This window comes from Amyelois transitella, chromosome 3, assembly GCF_032362555.1.
Source record: "Amyelois transitella isolate CPQ chromosome 3, ilAmyTran1.1, whole genome shotgun sequence".
NCBI lineage: Eukaryota > Metazoa > Arthropoda > Insecta > Lepidoptera > Pyralidae > Amyelois > Amyelois transitella.
This window is the reverse complement of record NC_083506.1, coordinates 2133861-2158485: the sequence shown is the minus strand read 5'-3', so window position 1 is coordinate 2158485 and position 24625 is coordinate 2133861. Positions and strand designations below refer to the sequence as shown.

At 36.1% G+C, this 24625-nt stretch overlaps 3 protein-coding genes across 6 annotated transcripts in view; 1 reads left to right on the top strand and 2 right to left on the bottom strand.

The window, feature by feature from the left end:
• LOC106133512 (solute carrier organic anion transporter family member 74D) overlaps nucleotides 1-8812 on the top strand; it is a 57395-nt gene extending 48583 nt beyond the window's left edge. For both annotated transcript variants that reach the window (XM_013333264.2, XM_013333263.2), the window contains exons 6-11: nucleotides 34-159; nucleotides 621-757; nucleotides 1100-1230; nucleotides 1767-1945; nucleotides 2523-2699; nucleotides 3901-8812. In XM_013333264.2, the coding sequence (XP_013188718.1) occupies nucleotides 34-159; nucleotides 621-757; nucleotides 1100-1230; nucleotides 1767-1945; nucleotides 2523-2699; nucleotides 3901-4037 (887 nt within the window). In that variant the 3' untranslated portion in view covers nucleotides 4038-8812. The remainder of the gene's footprint in view (nucleotides 1-33; nucleotides 160-620; nucleotides 758-1099; nucleotides 1231-1766; nucleotides 1946-2522; nucleotides 2700-3900) is intronic.
• Nucleotides 8813-14957: 6145 nt separating this feature from the next.
• LOC106133453 (putative carbonic anhydrase 2) lies at nucleotides 14958-16800 on the bottom strand. Of its 3 annotated transcripts, none has more exons than XR_009657494.1 (3): nucleotides 16619-16800; nucleotides 15598-15742; nucleotides 14958-15281 (listed from the first exon to the last, which is right to left on the bottom strand). XR_009657494.1 is itself a non-coding variant. In XM_060953025.1 (3 exons), the coding sequence occupies exons 1-3, from the start codon at nucleotides 16300-16302 to the stop codon at nucleotides 15143-15145; spliced, it is 369 nt and encodes a 122-aa protein (XP_060809008.1). In that variant the 5' UTR covers nucleotides 16303-16323; the 3' UTR covers nucleotides 14958-15142. The 3 variants fall into 3 exon arrangements, 2 of the variants coding, with proteins under 2 accessions (XP_060809008.1, XP_013188638.1); XM_060953025.1 differs by lacking the exon at nucleotides 16619-16800 and adding an exon at nucleotides 16236-16323 and having other exon boundaries at nucleotides 14958-15299; XM_013333184.2 differs by lacking the exon at nucleotides 16619-16800 and adding an exon at nucleotides 16236-16323.
• Nucleotides 16801-17804: 1004 nt separating this feature from the next.
• Nucleotides 17805-23781, bottom strand: LOC106133477 (modular serine protease). Its single transcript, XM_013333208.2, has 6 exons — nucleotides 23648-23781; nucleotides 23237-23398; nucleotides 22788-22906; nucleotides 21994-22170; nucleotides 18346-18508; nucleotides 17805-18037 (listed from the first exon to the last, which is right to left on the bottom strand). Exons 1-6 carry the CDS (start codon nucleotides 23706-23708, stop codon nucleotides 17841-17843), a joined length of 879 nt encoding a protein of 292 aa, XP_013188662.1. The 5' UTR covers nucleotides 23709-23781; the 3' UTR covers nucleotides 17805-17840.
• Between the last annotated feature and the right edge of the window lie 844 nt (nucleotides 23782-24625).

Below are 24625 nucleotides of genomic sequence, written 5' to 3'. Positions count from 1 at the left end.
TTACTTGTTTTTTTTTTTCTCAAAAAATTTAAGGTCTTGGCGGTATCCTGGTGATGGGGCTGGGGATCATCACGTCGGGCGTGGTGATACTGAAACTGGTGCCCACCGCGCGGCAAGTGGCCGCGTGGACAGCGGCCACGGCGGCCATTTATAGTGCTGGTGAGTTGGTTCTTGGTGATTTAAAGGTCTTAACGGGGCAAAATAAATCCCAGAAAGAAATTCGAAGTAATTCTCGGAAGGCTTCTGAAAAGGCGCTTCGGACAAACTTTCGGCAATGGTATAGTTGTAATTAAATAATTTAAAGTGACACTTAATAGTCAAGAAAGTACCTATGTGATGAAGGCGATATAAAGTTCACTCATCGAAATTGTTTCATTCGATATCCGTTCTGCTGTAATCGTCACCCAAAGTGAAATAATTAAACAAAAAAACCATAATTGGCTCGGATCATATGTTAGCTGGCGGTATCTATCCAATTCTATGTCTGCGTTCGGTTGCACCAAATCTTAAGACCTACATACATAATACATAAAAATCACGCCTCCTTTCCGGGGTATCTTAAGACCTCTTTGTTTAAATTTTTTTTAAATATAATTTTAATCTGTCACCTTTATTTCCAGGCATGGTAGTCCTAATGTTCGTGAGCTGCCCAGAGGAGAGCTTCAGATTGTTGGAGGCTGGCAACCCTAACTCTAGTCTGTCGTGCAGCAACGACTGTCATTGCGAAAACGTGTCGTTTAGCCCGGTTTGTGGTCAGGTGGGTGAAGTTTCACGAGCATTTATTTTGTCACGTTTATTTCCATTGCGGGGTAGACAGAGATAACAGTAATGAAAAGATTAAAAGGCCAATTTCAGCTGTATGGCTTAATGATGGAATCGAGATTCAAATAGTGACAGGTTGCTAGCCCATCGCCTTCAAGAGGAATCCCAAGTTTATAAGCTATATTTTTTTTAAGTATTTAATATGTATAATTTTTCAAGGTTAATGTTTCCTATCTCTCCGGGAAAGAGGTGTGATGTATGTTTGTATGTATGTTAATGAGTTGAGGTTTATGCGGCGGATAAATAATTCAATAAAATATTTTTCGCCTTGTTTTAGGATGCCCTTACGTACCTATCTCCGTGCCAAGCGGGGTGCGCAGAAAGTCGGCAGTTGGACAACAACACATGGATATACTCCAACTGTACTTGTATTGACAGCAGTGGAATAGGCGAGAAGGCGATAAAAGCGTAAGTTTTTAATAATTTTACTATATTTTTTAAATAAAATAAAATAAATCTTATATAAGGTGATGGGTTAGCAAAGTATTAGGAACTAACTCTGAATCTCGTTAGTAAATCAATCGTATCTTTTATTTGACTTCAATGTTGACATTTTTGATGTTTCAGTAAATGTTACGTCATCACATATATAAATTATTGGCTTACCGTGTCTTTAAGGTGATGTCCAGTGCGTTCCAACCATAAAAATAATAAATACTAATAATGGAAGGGAAGTGCGGTCGTAGTCGTAGTTCACGTGTTAAAATTAAGACTCACGAGTTCTAACTTGGACGAGTTCTGACTTGGCACAGTAGACCCGAGCCTGCATTAGTGTCACGAAGTCTACTTCATTAGTAAAATCTTTTCAAATTACTTGATGTCTTTAGTACATTTACTTTGGTACTACTACAAATTAATTAAAATTCGATAAGGTTGATTACGTGAAGAGACAACAAACATACACATTTATATAAAATGTGATTATATATTCATTTATCTTTCAGTTTAGAAAAATACGACATATCCGACGCGGCGCTGGACGGTTTCGCCGTCACTGGCGAATGTAGCGGCCCCTGCAACAAGATATACGCGTTCATAGCGATCTTCGCCGCTCTCATGTTCGTGCACGCCAGCGGCGAAGTGGGCGCCGTGCTGCTCATAATACGCTGCACCGACAAGCGGGGTAAGTAACAGTTATACAAATAAATAAATAAAAATTCGTTTATTTCATTAACCATATGTATGTTATGTAGGAAGTAAAGTTATAAAGTTAGTTATTCCTACAGAAGATAGAAGGAGAAAAGAGGAGAGAAATAATCAGTTTAAAATTACTATATTATTGAATATTTGAATATAAAATATAAATACCTATTTAACAATAAAAATATTTTTGTACATACATACATACATAAGATCACGTCTTTATCCCTTACGGGGTAGACAGAGCCAACAGTCTTGAAAAGACTGATAGGCCACGTTCAGCTGTTTGGCTTAATGATAGAATTGAGATTCAAATAGTGACGGGTTGCTAGCCCATCGCCTAAAAGAAGAATTCCAAGTTCATAAGCCTATTCCTTAGTCGCCTTTTACGTCATCCATGGGAACGAGATGGAGTGGTCCTATTCTTTTTTTTATTGGTGCCGGGAACCACACGGCAATATTTTTTTATTTTTTTTTAACTACAAAACCATAGCAACCGTTGCTATGGCGTATACCAAGAAGGTAACAGTTACTTAGAGTTACACATCCAATTGTTCCAGACAAAGCAATGGCGATGGGCGTGATCCAGTTCGCGATCGGCGTGTTCGGCAACGTGCCGTGCCCGATCGTGTTCGGCGCCGCCGTGGACGCGGCGTGCCGGCTGCGCGACGCCGCCTGCGGCCTGCTCGCCGCCTGCGCCTCCTACGACAACCACAGCCTGAGGCACTTCTTCTTAGGTAACATTTACTATATATAAATAAACTAGAGGCCGCCCGCGACTTCGTCCGCATGGAAACCCTATCAATCCCGCGGGAACTCTGGGATAAAAAGTAGCCTATGTGTTATTCTGGGTCTTCAGCTACCTACATACCAAATTTCATGGTAATCGGTTCAGTAGTTTTTGCGTGAAAGAGTAACAAACATCCATACAAACTTTCGCCTTTATAATAGTAGTAGGATTAATATATACGGGACAAATTACACAGATTGAATTAGCGTCGAAGTAAGTTCGAGACTTGTGTTACGAGATACTAACTCAATGATACTATATTTTATAATAAATACTTATATAGATAAACATCCAAGACCCAGGCCAATCAGAAAAAGTTCTTTTCTCATCATGCCCTGGCCGGGATTCGAACCCGGGACCTCCGGTGTCACAGACAAGCGTACTACCGCTGCGCCACAGAGGCCGTTTTTTTTTTAATATAGAGTACCTGGTTGTCCGAGAGGTGCTCGGTGGACGTCAGAAAGAAGATAATAAAAGTAAAAACTTCTTCCGCCTGGCTTTAGTCCCGGTTGCATTCTCACCTCTCTATAAAGGAGCCTGAAGAATGCCTTTGAACATGGATCCTAGATTGGGTGAGTCAGAGTTTTACACGAAGCGACTACCATCTGACCTCCGTAAACTTCGCAGGTAAACCTAACCAGTATTAGATCCATGGTTACACATCCAGTTGCTTGAATATGCAGGTTTCTTCACGATGTTTTCTAGCACCGTAAGAGCATCGGTTAGTTTTCAAAATAATGTACATTACTCCGAAATTAGTCCTATAGCCGGAATCCAAGGCAGGTTGACTACAAAAAAACGTTTTCTTACGCTTAAGGTTAAATTAACCTTATGTGACACTGTTTTATCGATACATACATACGATCACGTCTTCATTACTTCCGGGGTAGACAGAGCCAACACTCTTGAAAAGACTAGAAGGTCACTTATAGCCATACGTTTCCTTCAAGTTTTTTTTCTTTTCAATTGGCGTAATTAAGATTCCAATAGTGATAGGTTACTAGCCTATCCCTTAGTTGCCTTTTTCTAGATCAATGGGAAAGAGATGGAGTGCTCCTATTGTAAAGTGAAAGCACAGGGATTTTTTCCCATTTATTATTAATTATCAATTAAAGAAAATTAAATAAATATAACCTTATTGTTATCAGGTCTATCAGCGGGCCTCATGTTTCTGGCGTTCATTATGGACCTTCTAGTATGGAGTAAAGCGGGCCGAATCGATATGAACCCGGCAGACGGCCCCCGCGCGCCCCACCGCCGCCCCCCCTCCGACACGCAGCTCTGACGTCAGCACACCATCTACCAATCACACGTCTGAATTATGACGCCACAACGCTGGCCAATCAGACATCGCACGTAGCTTACAGCGGCTACAAATCGTATGTCTGAATACGCGACACTGATGATCAATTTGACATCTAAGCCAAATGTATGAGGGACGGAGTCTACTAATCGCACGTGTGGATTAAGACTCGACGCTAATACAGTTTAACAATCACAAGCCTAAAATATAACGTACCAGTAAGTGGTTAAATTCTTAATAAAATTATTAGGAGGTGGATTTTTGTAACAAATTTATTTTTAACATATTTCATTAAATATGTAATGCATAAGCACAACATTGTTGATGCACTTAACACAGACGTAGAAAAAAGGCGGACGGAGGGTGGATTGAAAATAAGTGAAGCATCGTAATGGCGGCGTTGTATGCATGTGTGAGTGACAGAAAAATTGACATTTCGTGAAATAAACTATGACGCATCTATAACGTAGAGGCGGCCGACTGTCACACTGTTAGTGAGGCATGTATATACTACTGTATATTATTGGTGCTTCATTTTGCCGTATAGTAAATCTCCGTCTGCATTTTTTATTTGACTATGGCATATAATCAATAAATAAATAAAAAATCCATATTTTTATGAAAAGTGTTGTTCGAACTATTTAAAAATTTGCGTTAAACTTTTACCTCTTTCCGATCTGTTTACTAACTACATATTTGGCTTTATTCCAGAATTTCATTTTCAAAAGGCTTGGCCTTATTACCTCCTGTTTCTTAAAAGTACGGCCGTTTTATTGCCTCGAACAACACCTAAATAAATAATTCTGTAATGTTATTTTTGTATATATTTTTTTAAATATTATATTTAAACCGTATTTGGTGTGCGACATTATATGAATTAATTTTATATATGAATCTTTCTATAATTGTAAAAATAATATGTATGAAATTTACTGCCCTCTTTCATAAACGATTTTCTATTTAATAATTGTTTAAACCAGTGTTTAAAGTGTTCGTAATAACTTTGGAATAATTTTATGACTGAAGAAAAAAAAAACGGAACTGTGCATTTTCTATGATATTTATGCATTTTGTACACTAGTTTCTTAAATGTAAGCAATGTCTGCTCAACTTTACAACAATATTGTTCTTTAAACGAAACATATGGTATAGTATACATTTAAGATAAATGCATGAAATTCTTTGATACTTTGGCTGACTGCTTTGCTGCAATTCCAGTCCCTTCTTTTTTAACCATTTTTTTATCTTTGTTATGTGCGGTCAACTTAGAAGGTATCTTATGACCGTATCAAAAATTTTCTAGAACCGGTACTACTGACTAATTAAAAAAAAATTGAATAAATGTGTAAATAATGTCGGAAAAAAAAAACAATTTTATCTGGCCAGTACGTAAACATCACATTTTTTTGTACATAATCACAATTTCTGGGACTGAATATAGCGAATATACAAAATATATAGGTTGAGTATACACGGGGTTATTAAATTTAACAAAATTACGGCTGTTTTTAAGCCGTAACTTGAAATATATTCCTCAATATATATTTTTTAATCTTCAATGGTCTGTGTATATTCAGCATAATTCAATTTTTGAGAAGCATATGGCTAGTGATTAGATATATTAGATTTGTTTGTTTTTATACAAAATATATTATTAAAACATGTAAATATAAATAAATAAATTGTATAATCACAATAATTTAAGTTTAGTTTATGGTATTCTCGATTTTAGATAATGGTCTGTTATTTAGTACTTTTTACAATAAACTAAATATACTCTTTTTATATGGAACACAATACCTTCAACGAACTATGGCTGGCTGCTTTATTTCATAAAAGATTTTTGTGTCTTAAACTTTTTACTTCTTTTTGTTTTTAACAAAATATTTTTATTAGTTATCATTTTATTGGTAAGAATTTATATAATGAATAAAATAATATCAAAAATGGTATAAGCAGAACAGCTTTAGTTCAATTAAAATATTATTTTAATAAAAATACAATTTAAGGCTGGGTCGCGTGTAAAATTAGTAGTTAAACTATAATATTCAATTCAAAAGTAGATTTTACTAATAAATTATATGATTTATGTTAAACATTCCTAAAACGCGTACAATTTCGATCTGATGTCCGTTTATGATGGCTATGTATTGCAATCTCTTGTGAGATACATCGATTTTAAATTTATTATTTTGACAGCCATTGTGGCGTAATAGTGGTAACCGGTGACACACAAGGCCCCGGGTCCTGGTCCGAATCCCGGCCAGGGCATTATGAAAATCTTCTGAATAGCCTGATATATTTTTTTTACAAAATTTGGTTTTGTTGAGTTTGTATTTCATAACAAAATTCTACAAGTTATTTGGGGCTACTTCAATCTTAGTTATTTTCCCCAAATATATTTATTTATTATTAAAATACTACTGTAAATGACTGTGCAGGAGAACTATGACTTATTTTAACATCTGTTAAATCACCCTAATTGAATGCAAGTGTCCGTGTATTAAATAATTGATAGTAATGGTGTTGCCGCAGCCGTAATAGAAATACGGTTGCGGCAACTCTGTGCGCGATTCGCCCTTTATTTATCTTTCCTTTTTGTACGCATTCTATGAATGTTTCTTTTTATTACAGAATAAACAGAAATCTGTGATGGAATAAAATAGGTATACACTATACTACTGAATAAATAAATTTGTTTACGTTAATTAGGTATATTTGCACGTGCAATATCTAGAAAATGTTACTATTCAATGGCATAATGTTTTTCATTTTTATACATTCTAAAAATTTTGTGTATAATTAGGAGTAACTTGTTTTTTTTAGTTGCTAAGTCAATTCAAATAATGAGTTTTTTTATCTTTACTTAGGAATTTGTTTTTTTTTTGCGATAGGTTCCTTTGTGATATTTTAACAATTTGAATATCGAAAAAACCAATCTCACAAATAAAATACTACTTATCAATATCGAAAATAATTACAGTTAATAAGTTTATGTCGAACGTGGCTAACAAGGCCAATTGTGGCAACGTCGCAAGACTCGAATGCCATGTTTGACTGCATAAGTTAATAACATAATTAAAATTCATTTTTAAAAGTATTATTTTAAAAATGTCTTGAACGACTGCTATAAGAAATTCACACAAGCACATAAGTACATCAAAATTAAATAATACCGAGTGTTTTGGCACAATTTGGTTAATTATTGCATTTTTTTTTCAATAGCAACCCTAGCTGATATATTTCTATACATACCAAAAAGCACTTATATAAATTATAATTGATAAAGAAAATATATTCCTTATTTTAATCAATTTGTGCATTAACTTTGTGCAATAAAACTTTACTTAAAGTTTTATCTAAATATTAAATGTTTACATAAATAATGTCATCGATTACTGATGATTTTTACTATCTAGTTGCAAGGGCCATTATCTACATTACTGTAATGATTATTATTATTAATAGTAGTAATATTGTGCTTGTCTCAGTGGTAGCTTTTTTTAGATAATATTGTTGTTTGTTACTTTATGTGATAAGCGAATATAAGATCAAAATATATTTGTAATAGTGAATAAAATTTTACTAGTCTATGTTTTAGTGTTAGAAAATAATACCTCTGATAGTTTTAAATTTATATGACAACAATGATTTTTTTAGTCCGTGCCCTTTTTTTGTACCAACATAAACATAATAATGATCAAGTCTTTATAGGAACAAAAACAATCGCATAATACTTTATATGAATTGTAAATAACTATATGTTGTAATTTCTTAACATGAATTCTTAACTGTATAGTTTCGTAATGTTTTTTTACTTTTTAGGAATTGTTGACAAAATTGTTTGAATAACTTAACCGAACCAATGTAATTAAATTGTTTGAACAACTTTACAAATGAAGGCATTTATGGCTTCAAAACTTTTATTATATATTTTACTATGTATTGTATAAATAAGGTAGCAAGCTATAAATGTGACACAAATTAAAAAGCGATAAAAACGTTTACCTTATAGCGTCGTCTTTGGCGCACAACACTTTAATATAAAAAAATATGATGCCTTATTCGGACGAATAATTTGTATAACACTAACACAAAGTTAATGTTATTATAAAATTTTTAAAATAATGACATAACAAACATGATAATATTAATTTTATTTTCGGGTTCTGTTTAAAGTATCGAAATATTTTTATTTCTACGCCTTTACAATAATGTTGATAAAATTAAAAAATAAATACTGGATTAAAAACAATATCTCTGTCATACTTAGTTAAATTTTACCTGCATTATTTAACTAGGAATAAAAAATCTAATAGATATATAATTTATATTTTCTTGGTGTTATGAATCTTGGTCCAGTTTAAAATACATTTGTGTGTACTTTTATTCTATTCAGGTCTTATTTTTGTAATAATCCATAAATCAAGCTTTTTTTGAATAAAAAAATAAAGTATTTTTTTTAAGTTGAATTCATCACAATTTAGGTAATGAAGAACCAAATCATCACTTATATAATAATGGAAATAGAATGTACCTACGCCTTGCGTACTTTTGCCTTAGAAATAAAATAAAGATAATTTAGATGTAATAATAAATGAATTACGGTAGTAATTCGTAAGTATATCATGTAAAATTTATACTTGGTAATATAATACCACAATTAATCTAATTATTATGTAAGTACCTACACAATAGTTTGTTACAGTGACGCGTGTCACATATTTTTAATTATTTGTAAATAAAAAAAGTATTGAGAGAGATTTGTTTTGTATTATTTAGCTATAAAATATATGCACCTACCTCGTACCTATTGACCTATGAATACATATATTTGGGTCGTTCTTCTTTTAAACCTACATTTTGAATAAAAATTTGCACAGTTTTGAAAAAATATTTACATTGTATGAACGTCTTCATATACATATATCCTAATAGACGACTTTCTACTCTATCAGAAAAAGTTATTGGCCGCGAAGTTTACAGATTTTTGTAGGATTTTCATGACTTTTTAGAGAGAATCGACTCAAAAAGTTACATTTCCGTCACGAAACCTTTTATTTTATTCTATTAACTGCTGTTCGTTAAAAAACTTTTACTTTTGTAAAACATAAATTAACCAAAATGAAGTTTAAAAAAAACATAATAATATTATTTATTTGTATTTATAAATATATTTTATTGATGTTGGAATACCACTCTGTTACATTTACTGCTGATATAAAGTTAATTTTTGCTGTAAATTAAAATTTAGTATTATTTACAAATAAATAAGTTTTGCACAGATGGCAATTTCATAAAATATTGTAAATAAAAAACCTCCAATGTTGCACTAGTTATAACTAAATATATTTACGACCAAAACAATTTTCCTAACAGGAGACAACCATTGTGACAGAGTAGTAACTTGTGTGACGGAGTTGTTATTCTAGGGGATACCAGGCTCTCTTTTGCAATAGTTTGCAATCAAATACATTTGTTTTTATAGAATCATATTCATTTATTTTTATAAATCTTAATCAGTACATACACACATACATAAAATCACGCCTCTTTTCCGGAGGGATAGGCAGAGACTACATTTTACCACTTGCCACGATCTCTGCATACTTCCTTCGCTTTATCCACATTCATAACTGTCTTCATGCAAGCTTGGCGGTTGTGGGTACTCTCGACCTGACCCTTTGCCAGGACGTCCTTAATTTGATCAAGATACGTTCGTCTAGGCCTTCCCACTCCCACCTTTCCCTCCACACTCTCCTTGTATATCTGCTTAGTCAACCTGCTTTCATTCATCCTCCTACATGACCAAACCATCTTAACATACCCTTTTCTATTCCTGTAACTACATCTTCTTTCACATCACAACATTCCCTTACGACGCTGTTCCTTATCCTGTCACTCAATTTCACACCGATCATACTCCTTAACGCTCTCATTTCCACTGCATTTATTCTGCTTTCGTGCTTCTTTTGCCATACCCAACTTTCACTCCTATACATTAATGTCGGGACCAAATGACCAAAAGACTCTTTCAAATCTGTCAAACAACTATCCATTAATACCTAGGTTGAACAGCCACGGTGACGCAACACAACCTAACGCCTTTCTCATTCTTAAATCTCTCAGTGTGTGCTCCGTTTAATCCTCTCGAGTCCTCATATAAGGATTTCAGTGCTCGTATCAAGAGACTGCTCACCCCATGCATAGAAAGTGCTGACCACAATTCATTCCTCTCAACTCTGTCATAAGCCTTAATCAGTCTTCAATATTATCATATAATATGATAAGGTGAGATCAAACTGAAACAATAAATGAAATCACATTTGAGATTAGAGCTTCTTAGACTCGTGAGAGCTGTAGCCCTCGTTACATCATCCCGCAAAAAGAACAATCTTTCGTACAAGATCAGAATGCTTTGGTAGAACGCTCTTGTATATCAAAGGTCGGTCTACGCCTATTGCATCTCTTACTAATTCGATCTGCACTCAAGACTCTTTTACGATACGGGTTTGGAAAACCTATTGAATGAGGCGTTTTTCTCTTCGACTTTTGACAGTCTTGTATCGTTCTTTAATGGCATTAAATATATAAATATATATAATGCCATATTTAATGGCATTATATATATAAATATATACTACTCTGTCAAGAAAGTAGCAGGAAAAGATCAATAATACACAAACTGTTTGTTATTCATCCAAATTTATTTTATCACCTTCAAAATATGCTCCTTTAGAAACGATACACTTACGCCAACGAATAATCCAATCATCAAAACATTTTTTAAACGCTGTTTCCGGAATTGAGGTCAGTTCTCGCCGCGAATTCTCTTTTATGTCTTCTACCGATTGAAAACGGGTGCCACGAAGTGGTAATTTGAGTTTAGGAAAAAGAAAAAAGTCGGCTGGAGCCATATCTGGTGAATATGGTGGTTGCTCGATGGTATTTGTTGAGTGTTTGGTTAAAAATTCGTTCACAATGATGGCCTTGTGCGAAGGTGCATTATCATGGTGCAAAATCCAAGAATTTTCTTTCCACAAATCTGGCCTTTTTCGTCGGATTTGCTCTCTTAAACGCCGCATAACACTCAAATAATATTCCTTATTTACCGTTTGACCTTCCGGCAAGAATTCCGAGTGCACAACACCGCGATAGTCAAAGAAAACAGTCAACATGACTTTGACTTTTGAACGACTTTGGCGTGGTTTTTTCGGTTTCGGTTCAGTTGGAAGGCGCCACTCCGAAGCTTGTTGACTAGTTTGCATGTCAAACTCGTAAACCCACGTCTCGTCTCCAGTAACAATGCGTTTCATGAATGTTGGGTCGGAATTGACTCGTTCTAGCATGTCCTCAGCGACTCTCATGCGATTGAGTTTTTGAAAAAAATTCAGGTCTTTTGGGACTAGCCGAGCGGCAACATGTTTCATACCCAAATTATTAGTTAAAATGGTACGGATCGACTCGTGAGATACAGAAAGTTCGGTGGCTATCTCTCTCAAAGTTGAATGAGGATTTTCAGTCACTATTTCCTACACTTTTGCGATGTTAACTTCAGTTGCAGACGTTGATGGCCTACCAGAGCGAGGCAAATCTTCCATCACATCTCGACCGCTTTTGAACGCTTTGTACCACTCATAAGCAAGAGTTTTTGATAAAGTCGATTCACCGTAAGCCTTCTGTAACATTTTCAGTGACTCCGAACACGATATTCCATTGGCAATGCAAAATTTAAGACAAACTCTTTGTTCGATGTTTTTATCCATTATGAAATTAGCAATACACACTAGATATGATATAACTAAAAATAGCACTGTATTTAATGTAAACAACAGATGCAACTCAAACTCCGCGCCAAAATGGAAAACAGTTGTGCCAATCTAACAACAACAAAAAAAACAAAAATTTGAATTTGGAACCATAAATAAATAATCCATTCCCGATACTTTTCTGACTGAATGTATAATGCCATTAAACGATAGAACGTTGTACTTCTTTGTGTTCTGACTATTATTTTCATTTAATCATTTTTCTCTTTTTTGCTGCTGCCTTTTTGTTTTCACTGTTTTATTTTTTCTTGATACTTAACATTATCTCTGTGTAACTAACTTTATTCTATCTCTTTTCATTATTTTTCTTGCCTTGGAACTGCGCGTTGAGACTTTAGAGGGAGTCGGTGTTGCACATGGAGTTTCTCTTGGACTTTCTGGTGTTGGCGATGGAGCCGATGTGTTCAAAAGTTCAAGCTTCTTTTTCTTCTCTCTTCATTTTTTATTAGCTTCTTGCCATCTTCGCTTTTGAATTTGATGTTCTCGCTCGCTCATATCAGCCACTAGCTTTTTTCGAGCATGGTATCTTTCTAAATCTTTGCGTTTTCTTCAGCCACTTTCTCAGTTTTCCACTTTTATAATCTGCGCTAGAAGAGAAACTGCTGGCACACTCTTTAGTTTTTTCTTATATGCATACCTAGTCACGTCTAAATCCCTTGCGGGGTAACAGAGCCAACATTTTCTAAAAGACTGGAAGGTCACGTTCAGGTGTAGGTATAGCTTTGTGGCGACATCTCATCAATCATGCGACGCATCAGTCAAAAACTGTGTTTGAGCCGCGTTTCCCCAGGCATAACACCTACCCTGGCGGAAGATCTCCCTATTTGGTGGCGGTCGAGCCGGAATCATCGCTCCCGCTGCAACTTCGTGATGGAATAGAGAAGTAATGTTTGCAAGCCTATCCCTTAGTCGCCTTTTACGTCATCCATGGGAAAGATATATAGAATGGTTTTTCTTCGTTATTAGAAAAGCATTAGTTAATTGTCTATTCCATAAGTAGCTTTTTACGACATGCCAGTAACCACACGACAATGTAAGTACGAGTCCGTTGAAATAGTGTTTCAAAATGTTTTTGCGATGCTCTGCACTGGCCATTGTTTCGTCAAAGCGTGACCGTAATGCTTTGTATACAAAATGAGCGTGTCGGTCGGCGCGGGGTTCCCTTTGGCGTCAAATTTTACGTAGAAATTCGTATTATAATCCTAATTTTTCCTTATACACCCCTAAAAGTTAGTTAGTGAGCGCTGCTTTACCAAATTTTGTAAATATTTTAGTTCCTATGTTATTATAGTTGGGTTACTACTGACAATTTTTAACAGCTCTCGCTAAGCATCAGCTCTAAGGTTGCTGTCAAACCAATAAATGATATTTAGTTTATTACAAAATTGTTATGAAAACAAAATCGGGGTGAGCTCTCATCGAAAGAGTAAGGGATATTCTCCCCTCGACATCCCTCCATCCCATAATATTGAGGTCTTTTTCCGATATCCCATTAGCCACACCTCATACACCTTTTATAGGTAATAGCGATACGTGTCCAATAAATTTTTTGCTTACCTGGACACAGAAATCATCAGACACTGGTGTCAACCGACCTAAAAAACTGGATGACTATGAAAATTGTGATTTGGCGTGAACAAGCCAGGATGAGTGGACAGTTTGCGGGCGTGGTATAAATTGGCAGTGGGAAGTCGTTTTGGGCACTCTTGTGACAATCCCGGCACACAATATGGCTCGACAGGTGGTGTTCGTTCTGTTAGCTGCTCTGGTGGTCGCCACTTTTGCCGCGCCAGGTAATTTAAATTTTAACTAAGCAATTTGAAATTCATGAAACTGTGTTGTGGTTAACCGTTCTTCTCAACACTCATAAAAAGAGCCTGCTGAAAATTGTACTTACTTTTAATTTCTTTTTTAATATTTTCTTGGTTTAGGAGAAAGGGCAAGGCGGCACTATGAGGGAGGCCTTGGCGGCGGATTCGGCGGGGGCGGTGGTGGTGGCGGCGGCGGCAGCAGCCTGGGCTACGTGCCGGGGGGGCAGGGCTTCGGGGCGCCCCACTTCCCGGGCGGCGCGGCGCAATCGTTCTCCAAGTCCACGGCTAGTGCTAGCTCCTCATCGGTGGGGGGAGCGGTTGGCCGTAAATAAGTAAGTCATTTTTAAAATAACATCAAATTTAAAAATAAATAAGGTATGCAGCGGAGTTCTGTCCTGATTCAGCACCATTCCAGTAGGAGCACTACTTATTTATTTTAAAACATACATACATACATATAGTCACGTCTATATCCCTTACGGGGTAGACAGAGCCAACAGTCCTGCCACCGCCGCCGCCGAATAGCCACGTTCAGCTGCTCGGCTTGATGATGGAATTGAGATCCAAATAGTGACAGGCTGCTAGCCCATCGCCTAAAAAAAGGATCGCAATTTTATAAGCCTATCCCTTAGTCGCCTTTAACGACAACCATGGGAAAGAGATGGAGTGGTCCTATTCTTTTTTGTTTTGGTGCCCGGAACCACACGGTACATTTTAAAACTGCATTTTAAATAAAAAAATAATTATATCCTATTAGTGTCAAATCAATCAAATCAAAACCACAAAAATAAGCCGTTAAAACATTAACGAAACGTTAACGTTGTGTGTTATTATAATATTTTTTCTGAAGGTATATAAAACTTTCTTCTTGTTTCAGATATCTTACACACGAAATTTATTTTATAAGAATTATCTACTGAGAGTGCGCTATCCGATGTATTATAATGTGATATTTTAAATAATTTATGTGCACATTAGATTAATTTAAGTAATGTTAATTATTTACTTTAATAAACTGTCCACAATCAATGCTTTTTTTTACTTATCTATAAAGACACTCTAAGAATTATATTCTTACGATTCGACATGAAGAACGACACACACACATTGCAAAGAACTTTTATTATAAGTTTACAGTTGATAACAATAGTTAATTTATTATTTTATTATTATACCTACTAACTAAATTAAAAACATACTTATTTTAACTAAACTAAAAAATATGTATCCCCAAAGGTAAATTAGTGGGTATGACCGTAACATTATCATATAATTAAGTATTAAAAAAACTAATATCCGTAACGTAAATTTATCAAATCAAACTCAAATAAATAAATTCAATTCAAAATTAATTAATTTACGTATATTGTATATAAGATCAACATCATTCTTCGCCTTAAACTTCCCAGCAATCAAACCATTTATTACGAAGATAATGAACTGCCAATTATGCTAAAAGATTTTTTGAGCCACTGTTTATGTTATACGCGGAAGCGGCAGCTGAGGCGGACGCCTTGGCGAAGGATCGAGTTCCACGGCTGTTCTCGTTGAATTGTCGGCCATCTCGGTTGTAGGCGTATTCTCGGCTGGAACCAATTTTAACTCTTTCTCTTAAATTAATTTAATGAACAATTCTGATAGGTTTCATAATAAAAATAAATATAGATTTTTCCGTCTCGCTAAGCGCATATACTTATTACTTTCTTAATGTTCAGCTCTTGAAAGTGGGTAGTACCTAATTATATTACTGTGAGAAAGAATTGTAAGCTCAATCTGATGATTGGGCAACGTTTCTAAGGGATGTCTCTATCTATGACCTGGATAAATCTGGCTTGTTTTGCCTGTATTTTCCAATAATCCACAAGAAAGGAATTCTCTAATATAAGAGGTAGTGAAAATTACCTCCTGCCATTTTCGCTGCTGCATCCATTACCCTCCTGGCTACTGGTGTCTCGCTCGTCACTGCCGCGCCCGTACTCGCCCCCGCTACCGTACCCGCCTCCGCTATTATACCCGCTATTGTTAAAGCCGCGTCTTGTCCTCTTTCCTGGAAGTACACATGGTCACATTGTTAATTATAATTATTTAAACTTATTGGCAGTAATTTGGGAAATACAATGTACAAAATTTAATACTATCGTTTTCCTCTCTGTTATTTATTTCTTAATTATCGTTATGTAGAGATTAAGATTTAATATATTTATTCCAGTGTTTCCATGCTGGTAGGTATGGAAGCGGAGAAAAAAACATAGTATGTAGTTCTGTTATTTGTTAGAAACGCATACATACATACATATAATCACGTCGAAATCCCTTGCGGGGTAGACAGAGCCAATAGTCTCACTAATGTACTTGATGATAGAATTGAGATTCATATAAAGTGACAGGTTGCTAGCCCGTCGCCTTAAAGAAGAACCCCAAGCTTATAAGCCTATCCCTTAGTCACCTTTTACCACATCCATGGGAAAGAGATGGAGTGGTCCTATTCACACACACAAACAATACGAATCCTGTAAACTTAAAACCTCCAAAAGCCTTACCAGGAATAGCAGAGATACTGATGGCTAACAAAGCCAAGAGAGCCACGGTCGACACAAACTTCGCCATGGTGCTACTATGAAGACCTTGTTTCAGAGCCCCCTATATATGTATGTTCACATACAGGATGGTCACGCTGCATCAAATTAGTCTATGGACGCGTCACGGTCACCGCGAAATTTGGGTGACACCGGTGACTGACACACAAAGGTAGACGGACAACATAATTCGCCGAAAATTTTGGATTGCCCTTGACATTCAGAAAAAAAAAAACACCAGTAGGTATTTTTTTAATTGCAAAAAACTAGGGCCGCCATTTTGCCCTTTGCACGTGATATCGTTTTTTTTTAAATTACTTAAGCATATATTTAATTTATTTACTTACCCAATTTACCGCTTTTTTAATTTTAAATACTGAATGATACTTCTGAATTTAGTCAACTGTAACCTTTAGAGTGGTTTTTGACATTATGTTTACTCGCTTTTAACAACATTAACAAGAGGATATGGAGTGCTCCCATTCTTTGCTCTAGAACGCAGTGAGGGAAACATCTTAAGGAAACCTGCACATGCAGGCAACTGGACGTGTGACATGATCGACGCTGACCGGATACAAATCTATTTATCATGTCCAGAGTTTTATTTTGTCAAAAATTATAAATCAGGACTAGTAGTCGTCATCATACGAGAAGCCGCCAGTTGTTTTACAATGGATCAAAAAATATTTTGTTGGATTTTGATTTCTTTCAACTCAGCAATATAAACTTATCTGACCTTGTTAGCGCGATTCGGTCATTACCTTGTTTTTTATTCGTTATCTGTTGTTCGAAAGTTTTTGCAATTCTGTTTAGTTGAGATAAAAAGTGGTTTGAGAATAATATTCAGACAATTGCTCCCAACTATATAAAATCGGATACCTCAGGTATAACATTAGATTTAGTTTGAAAATGGTAATGAAATTTCGTATTTTCATCGAAATATTATTATCATGTTTTGAGATTAGTAGTTCACTAACATTTGTCCCCTAGAATTACATATATTTTTTTTGGAAAGAATCAATGTAGTCAATCATCGAAGCATTATAAAAGTCTTAATTAGCTATAGTCGTCTTAACGGTAAAAGATTTTTCATGATCTGTCCGGATCGGACTTCCGAAGAATTGCCATTACAACCAACCAAACAAAGTTAAATTACAAATAAGTACCTCTTTATCATAAGGACTATGCAGAGTGTAAAAAATAGGTAATAATATCTAGCTACCTTTTGTGATTCGCTTCCGTTTGAAATTCCAAAAAAAATGTAGCCTAGCTATGTTACTCCCTAAGGTCTATTCTTATTGCATACATGTGAAAGCGGAACAGACAGACAGATATTCGTATTTATAATCTTATTAATATAATAAAGGATAGTAAGGGATTAAAAAGTTCACTTGTGTACAAATCGAAATTATTAAAAAAAAACCTTTTTCGTTCTTCGTACAAAGAAAAATAATGTACCTAGTGACAATTTAAAAAATAGCAAAATATTAATTAAACTAAATTCAACGTATCTATAAAGTAATAAGAAACACATTTACGCACTTGATCAGTAACATTTATTCACATATGTCAATCTTTTAAGTACTCTTTGATAAAAGACTCATGTTTCTGCAAATGAGTGAACGTTGAGAATGAATTGACGTTGCACAGATTATCATCCGAAGCTGCTGTGGACGCCACGCCGCGAAAATAGTAGTGGATTTCACCATTTTCCTCAATGCCCACCACGAGCCCGCCGCCGCTGTCGCCCCTGCACACCGCGATGTCTGCAAATGATAATATTATAATAATAATTTGGCAGACTGTGGGTTGGTCCATCCCTTTCGTACATCAGCGGATAGATCTCCATATCATTATCTCAGTTTAGAACCAAAGGTACAAAAGAACCTCTTCATATTGGCTTGGCCCCGTGATTGCCTCTCAAGTGAGATATGCACATTTTTGGAAAGATACACATTTGTATACCAATATAATAATCATAAGCATTTATTTCTCTCCCAAGAACAAGTAACATGTTTAGGATTTTTTTTATCTTGCACTAAAACCAAATACCTCTACTATGTTACAAACTTACCACTATCTGTATACCCCGCACAGAATTTATCGCAGCCGATAAACGGACGGAAGCTGGGAGGTGAATCGTCGAAGCACTGCTTGAAAGAGACGATGGGCAGCTGCACTTGTTTGAGGACCTGTGACGCGGGTCCATTGCTCCCGGTTAGACCCCAACCGACGATCTGAAAGATAAATTGGTGACTTGTTGCAAACATTTGTTGTTGGCCAAAATAACAAAATATATATTATTGGATAAGAAACCAAAAGTAACTATAAAAGGGGACGCATCGTCTGCTCCGCACGCAGTCGCTGAGCAACACTCGTCCCGCGCGGTCGTTACTCTGTCCATTTAAATTTAGAATTTAATACGTTGCGTTATTGTTTTATTTTGTCAATTCTTTAGTTTTGTCGTTGATTAATGAGTTATGTTTAATTTGATCGAGAAATAGTTATTTTGGTTGTTCAATCGCTTTGTAAGAAGCATAGTAATTTGGTCGGGTAGTTTTAAAATTAACTTGTTTTGTAAGAAATTGTTTAATTCCTTTAGGTTATTAAAATTGTCTTTTTAAAAAAATCACTTCTGGTCTTATTTCCAAGAATATATATATCAAGCTGGACGATGTATATTTATATACATCATATATATACATGTATATACTATATATATATATATATATATAGGTACATCGTTATATATGTGTAGGTATCGTTATATTATGTTAGGTGATTTTAATGGATGGGTGGGTGTAAAGCGTGATGGATATGAAAAGGTGCTTGGTGCGTTTGGTGACGAAAAGGTGAATGATAATGGAAGAAGTGTATTAGAAATTTGTCTAGAGTGGGATCTTTTTGTGTCGAACTCAATGTTTCAACATAAAGAGATCCACACCTACACAAGAGTGGAAGGTATTTTAGAAAGTATGATAGACTTTGTGATTGTAGATGAAAGATTGAAGAACAAAGTGCTGGATACCCGTGCATATCGCGGTGCTGGCATTGACTCGGACCATTTACTGGTGATATCCCGGATAAGGGGTATCTTCAATCGCTGGCGGCACAGGGTAAGGGAGCAAACCAGCGCTTTGGAAAGAGTAAAAGTAGAAAATTTGCAAGATATGGATGTAGGTAAGAAGTATATTAATAGACTGAAGGATGAATTTGAAGATTTAGAGGAAATGAGCGATATTGAAGATGGATGGAAGGAATTTAAAGAAAGAATTGTGAAAGTAGCTGTTGAAGTGTGTGGTGTAAGTAGAAGAAGGAAAGGAAAAATCACAAAAATGCGTGGATGAGTAAAGATGTGCAAGAACTTGTGCGATTAAAGAAGAAAGCATGGCTGGATTTGTTAGCAGCAAAAGCTAACTTAAGAATGCAAGAGGTTATAGATGAAGATGTGAATGAAGCACGTAAGGAATATAAGAAAATGAAAGATTTGGTTAAGAAAGCTGTGATTAGAAAGAAAGAAGAGTATAAAGAGGATTTTGATAAAAGGCTATCAGAAGACTTTCAGTCAAATCTGAAAGTATTCTGGAAATCCGTAAGGTCAGCCCGAGGAAAGACTATAACCAGAGAGCTGACTAGGATCAGATGCCAGGATGGTAGCGTTGTGAAAGGAGAAGAATGTGTACTTAAGATATGGAAGGACTATTTTGAAAGTTTATTTGAAAAAAAGGAAGGAAATAAGAAAGATTTCTGCTATAGCGAAGAAAAAGAGAATGAGATGGAAGGCGAAATTGAAATGTTCGAAATTGTGGAAGCACTTAAGAGTATGAAAGCGGGAAAGGCTGCTGGGTGTGATAGAGTGTCGGTCGAGATGCTTAAAGCAGGAAAAGGCGTAGTAGCTAGTCAGTTGTACTGCCTTTTCAATTTGTGTTGGAGAAGCGGCCGAGTACCAAAAGATTGGTGTAAGGCTGTTATCGTGCCACTTTACAAAGGAAAAGGGTCACAGCTGGACTGCAAAAATTATCGTGGTATAAGCCTGCTTAGCGTCGTCGGCAAATTGTATGCTAAGGTATTGATTAATAGAGTCAGGAATGAAACTGATGACAAAATATGGGATGCTCAAGCGGGATTTCGAAAGGGAATGGGATGTACTGATCAGGTCTTTTCCTTGCGGTGCATAGCCGAAAAGTTTTTGGCCAAGAGTCAAAAAGTCTATTGCACTTTCATAGATCTGGAAAAGGCCTATGACAGAGTTGAGAGGAATGAATTGTGGTCAGCACTTTCTATGCATGGGGTGAGCAGTCTCTTAATACGAGCACTGAAATCCTTATATGAGGATTCGAGTGCTTGTGTCAGGATAAACGGAGCGCACACTGAGTGGTTTAAGATTGAGAAAGGCGTTAGGCAAGGATGTGTTGCGTCACCGTGGCTGTTCAACCTATTTATGGATAGCTGTTTGACAGATTTGAAAGAGTCTAAAAGTGGATTAAGGATGAATGAGTTACTCGTCAAATGTCTGCTCTATGCCGACGATCAGGTTATACTGGCGTCATCAGCGGAGGAGTTACAGGAGATGGTAAACTGTATGCATGAAGCTTTAAAAGAGAAAGGAATGAAAGTGAACGTAAGTAAAACTAAAACACTGGTTTTTGAAATGGAGAAAGAAATGACAGCATGTAATATTTTGATTGGAGGAGAAAAAGTGGAGCAAGTGAAAGAGTTTGTATATCTAGGATCAAAGTTTACATCAGATGGCAAGTATGATAGTGATATTGAAAGGAGAGTGAACGCGGGGAACATGGTGAATGGAGCTTTGCATGCCTTTATGAGCAGTCAGAAACTATCCAAAAAGGCTCGACTGGCTGTGCACAGGGGCGTGTTGGTCCCGACATTAATGTATGGGAGTGAAAGTTGGGTATGGCAAAAGAAGCATGAAAGCAGAATAAATGCAGTGGAAATGAGAGCGTTAAGGAGTATGATGGGTGTGAAATTGAGTGACAGGATAAGGAACAGCGTGATAAGGGAATGTTGTGATGTGAAAGAAGATGTAGTTACAGGAATAGAAAAGGGTATGTTAAGATGGTTCGGTCATGTGGAGAGGATGAATGAAAGCAGGTTGACTAAGCAGATATACAAGGAGAGTGTGGAGGGAAAGGTCGGAGTGGGAAGACCTAGACGAACGTATCTTGATCAAATTAAGGACGTCCTGGTAAAGGGTCAGGTCAAAAGTACCCGAAACCGCCGAGCTTGAATGAAGAGAGTTATGAATGTGGACGAAGCGAAAGAAGTATGCAGAGATCGTGGCAAGTGGAAAGAGGTAGTCTCTGCCTACCCCTCCGGGAAAGAGGCGTGATTTTATGTATGTATGTATGTATGTACATCGTCCAACTTGCTTTTACCGATATCCGGTGAAAACTTATATACGATATAAGTTTTCACCGGATATCGGTAAAATCCCTCGGAAGTACTTTTTCGAGAATGATAGTATCTTACTAATTCCATTATTGGCAGTCTTAAGTATGTGTGTGTGTGAAATATAAACTACTTAATACCTACCTATAAGTTTTATTCTTATGGGATGTGCGAAAAAATAACATAAAATATTTGATTAATTTTTTTGATCCAGATTTCTTTGGAAAGTTTCATTGGGAAGAATTTATGGAAGGATCACACAATTCGTATATAGAAATTCCTTTTGAAACTTTCCGCCGTGTTCATAAATTACCTTTCCCATATTACCAGGGGTTAGCTGAAGTCGGTCCAAATTCTCATTAAAATCGAGGGTGATTGGTGAAACATTTGGCGCATAATCGAAGGACTTCGACAACACAAGAACGGCCAAGTCTTCCATATAATTAGTGGCGACGCCGCGGTAGCGATCAGGGATATTGATTGATTCCACCTGAAGGGAAAATGATGTGTCAACAATATTACGTTTGTTTATCATGGAATGTGCCAATAAACTCGTACGTACTCGTAATTTGAAATACAACAATGAATTATAATAATAAAAATAACATTGTTAGAAGTTAGTTTTGACGTTGGAGTTGGAGCCTATTTATTATTTTAGTTAAACCAACTAGGCACATACATAGTATGTAGATACTCGTACCGATTAAAATAATAAACTTACAAACTAATAATAGAGGCTGAGAAGTGAACAGCCACGTTAATGTACATAGTCGTGCTAGATTTATTTAACTCAAGTATTACTTAAAAAGTTCAAGAATAATCTAAGTAAAATTTAATTTTTCTAAATAGTTACATGTAATCATTCAGATACCAATATGTTAAAACTTGATAAATGAGTATCAGCTATGCATTTAGGATTAACTTTGTAAAATATGTAAAAGTAATGAAAGTTAAAAAAGGCGAATCCTTTCGAGAAAAAGTACGGTTGTGGCATTGCGCTTGACTTGGCTAGTCATGGCGGGGGCACCCCAGCGCTCCCAGATGTCGTCCCAATTTGGTTGCAAAGCGCTTTGTTTTATGTATATTTTAATTAATAAGTAAACTCACGTCAGCCTTCTGAGAGTTATTCTGAGGGTCGTTCCAGGGTCGGTAGATGTTGCCCGCTGCCACAGCGTAATTGTTGGCTGGTAACACCCCTTTGTTGTCGCTCCAGAAGCAATGAGCGGCTGAATGAAACAGCCTCTGTTATATTGAATACTATTGCTCGTCTGGACCATGCTCGCTTAAGATATCTTTGAGAACATATCAGAATTTCATTCCGTCTCAGAATCTCTAGAAAGAAGTCCTCTTATGATCGATTTTTATGATCATAGGAAAATTCCTTTTTAGGAGATTCAAAATTTCGGTTATAACGAGGAGCGATTGTCGTTTGACTCTGTTAATCTTCTGGAATTCAGTTACTTGAAAGTCACTATGTTTTCCTACTCCTAAATTCGACTCATAAGATGCGTGCCTTACTACTTTTTGCAAAAGAGAAGAGAGAACGTTTATCTCACCTGATATGACGATGCTGGGTCTCACTATAGACCCTCCACAGATTTGCTTGTACGGAGTCGTCGTCTTCAAATAAATGCCAGTGTGCCAAGGCATCTCATTTTGATAAACAGTAACTCCATTACTGATGATATGTAAAATATCGTCTTTCACCTCGCCACAGTCTAAAATAGTTACCAACGGGTCACGTTTTTTCAACAATTGAATTTTCGCAACGCTTTAATCTAGTTAAGAAACATGCATTGCCTTATAAGATATTTATGTAAGAGACACGGGAACTTTACTCTTCCTGAGTTTTTCCACTTGACATATTTCGTCACAGAATATTGTATGTTTTATTTAAAAACATTCGAAACAGATATGCGAAATGTGTTGCGAATTTCCTGGTGTTTCCCAATGAAGTTGCATAATACCTGTTACTGAAGAGCACCCAAGGAGCCCTAGGACTAAAGCGGCTACTGCAAACCGTGCCATACTCTGTATATGCAAGCTGATGTCTGCTCTGGCATTATATATATCAGGCAAGCCGTAATCATGCCCCAATGAGATTGGGTCACCTACAGGAATAAACATAATCAATACATATACAAAAATTGTATGTAACTAAATTGAGTATATATAAAAAAAAAAAAAAATTCGATAAAGAATAGTAACCGAGCATGAATTTGAAAAAAAAAGTCTGTTTGTTTGTACACGTACGCTTTTGTATGAAACTTTTTTTGTTGCATAGCTCTTATGCCTGGCCAACATATAGGGTAAGTATAATTTGTTTTGGAATCTGGAACAGCTGATATCGAACCATAACAATGAGTTGTTTTAGTTGAGTTAAGTTTATCGAACCATAACAACTCAGCTAAACTATAGGCAATATCGAAATGACGTCTTAACAAAAGTTGTTCAACCTGATGAGCATTTTCTGCTGGCGTGGAAGATCTGGATCATTTGATATAGAAGCCAATGGGACTAGCTACTCTGCAATATGAACCGAACCTTGAGTATACAGTGAACACGCAAACGATGTTGCGGGCAACAACTAGTGTTAAAGTAAAGGCGTGTCCAATGGTTGCTAAGATGTTTTAATTTTTAGACTGGATTAAGGCTGTGGTGAATTGAAATCTCAAAAAATATCTATAGCGGAGGGGTGGGGGCTTGGATTTAACTATCCGTTGCAACTTATATGAATTAAGACAAATGGCTAAATAACTTCTAATAACATAGTTACTTAATTTATAGGTCACAAACTAGACCTAGAATTTTGTTCATATTAGAAAAGAAAGCCTATTCTTGAGTGTGGATGAGACGGAAGAAGTATGCAAAGAACGTTCCAAGTGGAAATACATATGTAGTCTCTGCCTACCCCTCCGGGAAAGCGTCGTGACGCCTAATTTTGC